The 9314-nt window shown below is 44.5% G+C and overlaps 1 protein-coding gene across 10 annotated transcripts in view; it reads left to right on the top strand.

The window, feature by feature from the left end:
• The first annotated feature begins 85 nt into the window (after positions 1-85).
• The window catches only part of DDX31 (DEAD-box helicase 31), a 50631-nt gene continuing 41402 nt past the window's right edge, over positions 86-9314 (top strand). For 4 of the 10 annotated variants that reach the window (XR_013930553.1, XM_080402991.1, XM_080402999.1 and 1 more), the window contains exons 1-11: positions 86-297; positions 1875-2128; positions 2323-2398; positions 2876-2919; positions 3373-3443; positions 4036-4100; positions 4941-4985; positions 5212-5289; positions 6548-6589; positions 8298-8362; positions 9187-9306. Coding sequence is in view for 9 of the 10 variants with exons in the window: in XM_080402991.1 (XP_080259117.1) it covers positions 223-297; positions 1875-2128; positions 2323-2398; positions 2876-2919; positions 3373-3443; positions 4036-4100; positions 4941-4985; positions 5212-5289; positions 6548-6589; positions 8298-8362; positions 9187-9306 (935 nt within the window). In the remaining variant the exon portion in view is untranslated. The remainder of the gene's footprint in view (positions 298-1874; positions 2129-2322; positions 2399-2875; positions 2920-3372; positions 3444-4035; positions 4101-4940; positions 4986-5211; positions 5290-6547; positions 6590-8297; positions 8363-9186; positions 9307-9314) is intronic. The other 6 variants (XM_080402993.1, XM_080402994.1, XM_080402996.1 and 3 more) reach the window with 6 other exon arrangements.

Below are 9314 nucleotides of genomic sequence, written 5' to 3'. Positions count from 1 at the left end.
CGGCCGCCCCGGCGGGGCTGCCCCGCCGCTGCCTGCGCCGCCCCGCGGGCCCGGCGCCGCGGCCGGAAGGGTCGGGACCCCCCTCGCCGGGTCCCTGCAGCGGGGGGCCCGGGCCAACAGCCGTGCTCGTGCGAGGGGACCCCTCCGCCTCCCTTCCGCCCTCACGGGCTGGGCCCGGCCCGAGGGGCGGCCCCGGGGCCCTGCGGGAGGCGGCGGGGGGCCATGGCGGCGGCCGGGCCGCTGCTGCTCAACCTGCGCTCGGCGCCGCGGGGACGCGGGCCTGCTGCCGCCAGCCGGGTAGGTGCGGGCCGGGCCGGGTCAGCCCAGCCCTCACGGCCGGCGCTCTGCCGGGAGCCGAGGAGCCGCTGCGGGCCGGGACCGCGGCTCTGGGCCTGGGGGGGACACGGGCCGGTGCCTGGGGGGGAGGCACGGGCCGGTGCCTGGGGGGGAGGCACGGGCCGGGGCCTGGGTCGGGGGGCACGGGCCGGGGCCTGGGGCGGGGGGGGCGAGACGGGCCGGGGCTGGGGCCTGGGGGGGGGCACGGGCCGGGGGCTGGCCCGGGGGGTCCGTGCTCAGCGGGGCGGGGGGAGCCAACCTGCGAAAAGTTATTAAATGGAGACTTTGGTTCGGCTCCCCCCGAGATGGGCCCGGTACCTGCGTAGGGGCCTGCGCCCCCGCGGTGGCGGCTGTGAGGGGCGAGCTGGGCTGGGCTGCGCTTCTGTGTGCTGAGGGGGGCCCTGCGCCCCCCCTGTGCCTTCCGAGGGAGGGGGCTGCCTCTAGGGGAGGCTGGAAATGGGGGGGGGGGGGTCGTGTGGGGAGAGCTGCTACTCAGAGGGATGCTGTGAATCCCAGGGACGACAGCTTTACTTTCCCATGTTTGAGGAAAGGAGAACAAGAATAAGTTAACTAGACATTTGTAGTCATAAAATTATTGTTGCAGGGATTCAGGGTTGTTTTGGTTATTCTTGATTTGTAAATAGTTCATAAAATATTGTGCAAAAGTATGTGAGAGGTAAGCGTTTGCCAGGATTTACCCTGGTTATATTATGACCTGGTTTCAAAATGACCACTGTCATTTTTCCGATAGTGAATTGATTTCCAGAAATGCACAGAAACAAGTGAAAAAAGCTACAGAGCTTGGAAGCGGTGTGGTTCTCGGGAGGGCACAGAAAATCAGAGTGTGCAAGTAGGAGCGCAGAAGAGAGAGAGGACAAAAACGGGGCAGGGTTGTGCTGGCATTTCACATGTTTTAGGAGTTTTGCAGGTGGGTCTGGAAAAACAATTTCATTGAAAAAAGGCTGGGGGACACTGAAGAGCTTTGGGGACCAAAGAAAGTTAGTTTTCTTTTTCACTGTCCCTGGAGGGATATGGGAAGAGCAAAAGTTTAGCTTAAGATAATTGGGATATCAGTAAACTGATTGCTGCAGAAGACGAAATAAAGAGCTCAAATGCTTCAAGTTGGCAGAAGCCTAAATTGGAGTGAAGTACGAGCCACCCCTCCAGCCCACAGAAGAAAGAAGCCTACAGGGATGGCTTTAATGTAATCAGGAGATTTGCAGAGCTTTTGAGATAGATTTTTGAAGTATGTTCTGCTCAGTTACTGGAGAAGCTAGATGAAAGCCTTTAGAGATGAGCACTAGATGTGACTTCAGATTTCCCTTTGTAGTTCAGAGGTCTCAGGCACAGTGGTGAATCTGTTAAGAGCAGCAACTACATAGCTGCAAAAATTCAAACTTAGTTTCTTCAGTCATGGGGTAGGGGATTCCAAAAATAAGGGCTCTATCTGTGGGCTGATGTTTGTGCTCAACGTGATATCATGTTGTTAATTCTCAGCCGTTAATTAATTCTTGCTGTCTGGTTTGTTAATGTTAAAGCAGTCTACCACTCTGAAAAGAAAGCTCCAGTCACCGCATGGAAACCCACCTTTGAAACGGAAATGTAAGCCATCAGTAAGCGCCTTCCAGAAATCTCCTGTAGAAGCTGACATCAGGGAGAAGGGAAGTTCCTCGCAGAAATCTCTTCCTAAGAAGCAGTTGACTGACAAGCAAAATAAAAGCCAGAAAAGCAAACCTTCCGTTAAGACGTCCAGCCTGTTCAAAAACAACCCTGAGATCCCAGAAGTTCACAGGTAATTTAGACAAATGGGAGGAAAAAAAAACCCTTTCAATGCCTTCCAATTCAGTGTCTTGAATTCTTGCCCTTGCTTGGGCAAAGCAGTTGCTGGGTACACCTAGTTTCATTGCTGTTTACATAGAATACTGTCGTATAATTTTAAACTCACTGTGTGCTTTGTTTTGGTGTGGTTTGTTTCCCCTAACTCAGAAAAGCAGTGCGGCAAGTGCAAGAAAATGTTTTCACTAAGGATTCTTTTAGCCAGTTGGACCTCCATCCGCATCTGGTGAGTGGCTGGAAGGCTGTGCGCTTTGAAACATGCATTTTTGGGTGGGGAGCAGGTTAGAGAGCTGAGAGATGCACCTTTATTCATGATGGCTTGGACAGGCTTGCCAGTACTTTGCCTGATTTTACTGCAGTCTCTTAGCTCAGTGTGCTGGCTGGTGGCCTGACCCATCCCTAAACGCGCTGTCTCAGCATCCTTCACTGTTTGCAGCTGTAATACCAAAGAACCACAGAAAACTATTCAGGAGTGTAGTATTTGAACAAGTCTGATATTTTGTGATGTACCACAATGGTGTAATTCTAATTAACTAAGAAGTATTTTGAGGACATGGGAACTTTTACATCCTGTTGTTCTGGACCAGTAATGCAGAGAACAAGCATCAGTCTTCTGGTGTTTGCTCCGTCTTGCACTACAAGAAGTAACAAAAGGAACAGTTTGACAATGAAACCTATTTACTGCTCTTTATTATCTCTCTAGATCTCCACAATAAACACAGTCCTAAAGATAAGTAGCATGACCAGGTAAGCAAATTGACATAAAACCCATGCACTTTGCTGCCCCTTAAAGCCAATGATCTGTGATTGTTTCATTATATGTAATTGGTTTGTGAAGACCACAGTACCTGTTAAGCTGTTGCATTTGCCACAGGGCCGGTTGCTTTCAAAATTTGGGATGAGAGGTAACTTGTAAGTTACACAGCAAAGTCAGTTGTCACAGCTGAAGACGGAACCTTGGAGTCCTGTGTTCTAATTTGAGACTTCAATCATAAAACATAAAATTTTTTCAGTTTATCACATCTGATGCCTATCTAGTGGCTTTCCTTAGAAATCACCTCCTCTGATCTAGCTTCACAGCAGAGACAAATGCATGGAATTTGGGGTAAACAGCTTTGAAACAGTCACTGTATGTTCAAACTTTAGGATTCTGTCCTGTGTTGCATTTGTATTTCCTAACCCGTTCCGTTTGTTACGCAGTGTTCAGAAGCAAACAATTCCTGTGCTCCTGCAAGGCAAAGATGCTCTAGTGAGATCTCAGACTGGTTCAGGTCAGTATTTAAATGCCAGTCTCCTTCCCTAGGGCGTATTAACCCGGATCCCAAATACAGAATCAAAACCTCACATTCCCAGTACAGCTCATAAAAACGACGGGCTGGGGTGCCTGGCGTGGGACTGCTGTGACACAGATGCTGTGCAAACTTCAGTAGTAGCGCAGCGGGGGGGCTGAACATTGATGTGCAGCTGTCAGCCGTTGTGTGGGGGCCTATTCCAAGCTCGTGCTGGGGCTGCAGAGCCAGGAGGCCAGCAGAGCTCAGCAGCACAAGCTCTTACCACATAAACTGACATCCTTGCTCTATAGCAAACTATGTCTGGATGTCTGGTTTTCTTGGGTGGGTGGGGATATTTATTTAGATAGATCTTAGTGGGATATCACCACCTGTCTTTTGTTTAATTTAACCCTTTGCTGAATTGCCCGTCAGTCTTCAGTTCTGGACACTTTCTGCTTAATTAAAACTTTTCCAGACTTTGACCTCTGTTTAGGAATGGTGCAATGAATGGTTCTTTAATTTGCTGGAGTGCCATAACTGCCACGGTTTTTTTTTTGATGGAGAGTCTTCTCATTTTCTCCCTTTTAAAAAGGTAAAACTCTTGCCTATGGGATTCCACTTGTGCAGTCTTTGCAAGGAATGGAATCCAAAATAAAGGTAGGTGCAACAGAATTAAATATATTTGCCTTTGATATTAAGATTAATAAAAATAAAATACAGCTTTAATCTTGTAGTCATCAGTGTCTCTTCTTGATACAAAGATCAAGCAGGCTCTCTTCCCCTTTTATTTGTGCATGTGGCTTATGTGATTCTCCTGTACCTTGAGATACAGGTGACAGAAGAACAGATTACACATTCCCCGTTACTTCATGCAGTAGGCTGAATTGTAAATAGGCTAAATTGTCAAGTTTGGAGAAGGTGGAGTGCCAAAGAGGCAATGGTCTGGGAGAACTGAAAACAAAGGTTACTGCCATGTCTTTGGGAGTAATAAGTTTCTAATCTTTGACATGGAGTGAGATTTGATGGTTGCTCCCAATTTGCATCATCTGGTTGACCAGAAAATGCAGCTGCAGTTCTGTCATCTCTTGTGCATTTTATGGAAAGAGAACATCCTGACTTTCCTTATGGGTTGAAATGTTTCCAGCCTGTCCTGGGTTGTTACTTTCTGCAGCTACTACCTACAGATTGTTGCTGTGTATCAAACATGAGAATATTTCTGCATCTTGGAAATACAAGAGTGAAACAATACGCATATGGAATAAAACGTTGGGTATGACTCTGAGCAGGTTTCCAAGCAGGAAAGAGAAGGCAGTGTGCTATTGGTACTTGAAAGACTGTTGATTTTTTTAAAAGCTATGGGGTGAATACCCCAAACTGTGTACATACTTGTACTAAATTCAGAATTCGCTTTGTTGGCTAATAGCAGTTAGATGTGGAAAGTGCTCTGATTATCACTGCTACGTTCTTCTTAGTGGACCTCATCTTCTTTGTTTGCAGCGCAGTGATGGGCCTTACGCACTCATATTAGTCCCAACAAGAGAGGTAGGTGACCTTTTTTCTTTTGATTCTGTCTGAATCTGAGTGTTTGAACACTGATCTTTAGTGTGTAGGTGTAGGTCCACCAGGGACTGTCTTAGGAAACATTGTCCTTTTGCTCAGATCCTGCCCTCACAGAAAAAGCATTTGCTCTCTGGAGGCGAGTTGTTGTTCTTGTTCAGCACCATACCAAAGTAAGGAGGAAGGAATGTCTTAAATTTTCCTCATGCAGTTGGAAATAATTGTGAAGACTGGAGAAACCCTAGCTCAGTGCATGGGAGGGAGAAGCTTGCCTAGCTCACACAGAGAAGTAAGTAAAACCAATGAAATAGCTTTGTAAATGTGTAGGTTTATACAACCGTTTCATTTTTAAAGGCCTTTTTTCAAATTCATAAGTGAATGCTGAAGATGAGGCTTCCAAGAGCTGGTTTCTCCGCTGAACTCTTCTATTTGATTTGTATTATTTGCAATTGCAAAGGTGATTTCAGAGGAGATTTATCAACTGGGTTGGGTGGTTTTTTTCGTATGTCAAATGATAATAACTTCCATGGGGAGAATTGATTGCAGGTATCTAGTTTGGGGCACAATATTTTATGCAACCTGCAGTGCAATATCTCAGCTTGGTTCCGTGAAAGGAGAAAGCTCTGAAGCTATTAACGTTTTTACAGCAGCAAACTTACTGCCTCTCTAGGATGCTGTATGAATACTAAGCACGTAGGAAACATGCTTGTGAGCATGTTTAAAGGGCTTCCATTGAGACTACTTACGAAGATAATTTGTAATTACAGTTGGTATTACTTTTACTTTGTATCGAAAGCAACGACCTTTCTTGAGAGCTTGGCAAGTAGTAGTATATAGCACGTGTAGTCTGAGCATTTAAAACACTTTACTCCCATAACTAAGGCCTGCTCACAGACTCCTGTGAGTGAGTTGGGGTGGCCCCATTCGCCTTCTCAGTCTTGCCACAGCAGAAATGGCTGTCGGCAACACGTGAAACCCAGCAGCTAAATGCTTCCCACTGACTGGGCATTTAGGTTTGGAAGCGTGGTGCGTACCACTTCTGCTCTGACTGGGAAACCAAGAGGTGGAAAGGTCCAGTGGTATGGTCGCTCTGCGGGTCAAGTGAGGGAATAATGTGGTCTGCCCTGACTGCCAGAAGATAACTAACCTCTGAACTGCATTCCCTTTTCATAGTGGTTTTCTTCCAGAAATTACGCCATTTTCCTTTTTACTTTTCCAGCAGAGCTAAATCTTCTGTGCCTTTAGCTTGTTTTCTCCCTGGGGCATTCACAGAAACCAGCAGAAGTCTCTGTTGTCCTGAGAGCTGGCTTGTGGAGCTGAACCAATAGAGAGGTTTTTGAACAGGTCCAAATGTAATAAAAGAAGGATTATGCAAGAGAATAAAATAATAAGCAGCTTCTAGAAGAAAAATTAAGGACATATTTAGAACTCCGATGATATACGTAACTGGATTAGCTTACAGATTTTTGAGCCAAAGGGGCCTGTAGTCCATCTTTATAGTCCAGGGACTATTTCAGAGCTCACTTTTCTTTTGTTGATTTCCATAGCTTGCACTCCAAAGTTTTGATATAATGCAGAAACTACTTAAGGTAAGAATTCGGTGCTTTGTGTTCTTCTTATTCTTTGAGCCTCTTGCTGTAAGATGCTAAGCGATTTCAATTCCTGTGAATTCAACTGGATGTTTAAAGAAATCCAGCATCTGGCCAGATGTGTGGTCCTTAAAGATAAATCTGTTGGCCTTTAAGTGTGTGATTTCCCTGTGGCATGTTTTAAAGTATTACGTGAACAATTAAATGATTAATTATGGCACCCTAGTTGCATGTTTTCATAAACACGCGTAGTTGATTTTCACAGCATTTTGTGTTTAGAAGTACCTGCAGTTGTTTCAGTCTGAGTTATGAATGGAAACTCTCACATGACAAGTACCCTTTTACTGAAGCTAATACTAGACAGATGGGTTTCAGATGGAGAGTAGAACTTAGTGAACCGCTTTGGTAACGGAATGGCTGGAGAAACTTGAAGGCTTTGAAAATCATTAAGTGATGGTGCTTTCCTTTTAATTGAAGCAGAGCATCTTACCATGGGGCTAGAAGGTATCTGAATTGTTTGTGATCCATATTCCCACTCCCTTTTCTGTTTTTTTTCCTTGAAATAATAAGGCACTTTCCAAGTCTTTAAGTGCTGCAATTGCCCAGTAAGGTTTTGTTGTGTCATGCTGAGGTTTCAAGTGCTTCAGTTGTCTTCCATAGTAATTAGAATTTATTACAAGTAGACTTCAAAGGATGAAGTCTGGACTTGACCCTCTTTAATTTTTCTTTGTTACATATAATGTGTAGTAACCGTCAAGTCTAGTGTAAACTGTCATAGTGACCCAAAATAGGAGATTTAGATCGTGGTCGGACCGGACCTTGGAAGGGCTGGACAGCTGGAGGGTGTAATGTGATTGTGTAATTACGGAGAGAGAAAAAGGCAAGTTGAGCTGCTCCTGACACAATTACTCCAATGCCAGCTTTTAGGTTATATTGCCTGGATCTTGCTTAGGCATCTTCCTTATTTTCAACCTTAAAAAGAAAGTCTTTTTGTAGAAACTATGTTGTTGGAGCTTTTCTGGCAAGCAGTGACCCATGGAAACTTAAGCCTATTTACCAGTCACACATTTGTGCAATCCCCACAAGCTGTGCTCTGCTTCTGTCCTGTGTTTCCTCTTGAGTGAGGCAGTGGCACTACCATGCTTTGATTATCTCCCCTGTAAATATTGAGCAATATTGGATTCAATGAAGGATCGGACCTCATTGAAGTAAGCGGCATAAGCTCCTGCCAATATCAATGAGGCTGACATTTAATGTTCACAGACATGGTGACTGCCTGCACGTAGGTCTGTGTACATATATATAAACTTCATAGGTCCTGTGTTTTTCTTAAATTTTCCTTGGCCACAGGAAGATACTGCTTAAAGGCAAGATAAAGAAATAGCATTGTAGCTTGTCTTTGAACATTTAGGCTACATGGGGAGAAGGAAAAGAAATACTACTCGGTGATTGGAAGTGGTGCAAAAATGATTGCATTGTGTCTTGTAGACGATGTGGGAAGCAAGTTACTTGGCTAGAACTAAAGGTGCCATTGATATGTAGCTGTGGGTGAGAGAGTGCATGTAGACTGTATCTGAGAGATCAAATCAGATGCACGCTGCTGTCAGCTCCGCTCTTTTCTCTTTTTGCCAGGAAACATTATTTTTGGATTAGGCTCTCTCTTTTTATTAGGAAGAATCTATATTGGTCTTTGTTTTCCTTTCTGTAGCCATTTGCCTGGATTGTGCCTGGAGTGCTAATGGGGGGAGAAAAGAGAAAATCTGAAAAAGCCAGGTAGGAAGCCAACTTCCTAAATTGTGTTTTGGGTTCTTCTGCTCTATAGCGTTTTTATCTGTTACTCTTCTTTAGAGTGCTTTTCTTACTGGGAGAGAGGATTGTGAGTTGGGATCAAGCTGTGATCCCCCTGGATCTTACCCAGACACAGTGACTGGGTCAGCGGGAAGTATTCACTTCCCCCAGTTGGATCTATTTCTAAAATGTTGATGAGCCTTCTGAGAAGATGATCTCTTGTGTCAGTATTTTTTTTTTGCCTTTTCTGACAAACACCTGTATTTGCTTACTGCCGAGTGCAGTCTACAGTATTTGTTACGGGGGAAATTGCTTTCTGGAAAAGAGATTTCCTGGTGTTAAAAATCTCTTTCTTTTCCCTTTTCAAGAATTGAATTGTAAGCTGGTAATCCAAAATGGAATTTTCGTTTCTCTATATGCAGACATACACAAGAAGTTTACTCTTGACTAAAAAAAGTACTCAATTAGAAAAGAAAACCTAGCTTCGGTGTGTAGATTTATTTATTATTTTTAATTATTGATATTTTTTCCACCCATCCTTATCACTGAGTATGCCTCTGAGTGTCAGTGATGATCAAGGATAAAATTTAGCTGTACAAGAAATTTCAGTTTTAATCAGTGAGAAAGTACTGCCTCTGCTAATTTTACCATGGACATGACTATTTTTTTCTGTAGTTTCCAGTTCCTATCTCTGGGTTCTATTCCAGAGTTACTGCTAACCTGTATGTTTTGTTTTCTTTTCTTTTTTGGGTTTGTTTTTTTTTTTTTCACTTTCCTTTTTTGTGTGTTTTTTGTTTTAATCTAAATAGATTACGTAAAGGGATAAATATCCTCATTTCAACTCCTGGTCGCCTGGTTGATCACATCAAGTCCACAGAATGTATTCATTTCCGACGCACTCAGTGGCTGATTATTGATGAAGCAGACAGGTAAACTT

The sequence above is a fragment of the Falco punctatus genome, assembly GCF_963210335.1.
Source record: "Falco punctatus genome assembly, chromosome: 9".
NCBI classification, from domain to species: Eukaryota; Metazoa; Chordata; class Aves; order Falconiformes; family Falconidae; genus Falco; species Falco punctatus.
This window is presented reverse-complemented; position numbering and strand designations above follow the sequence as displayed.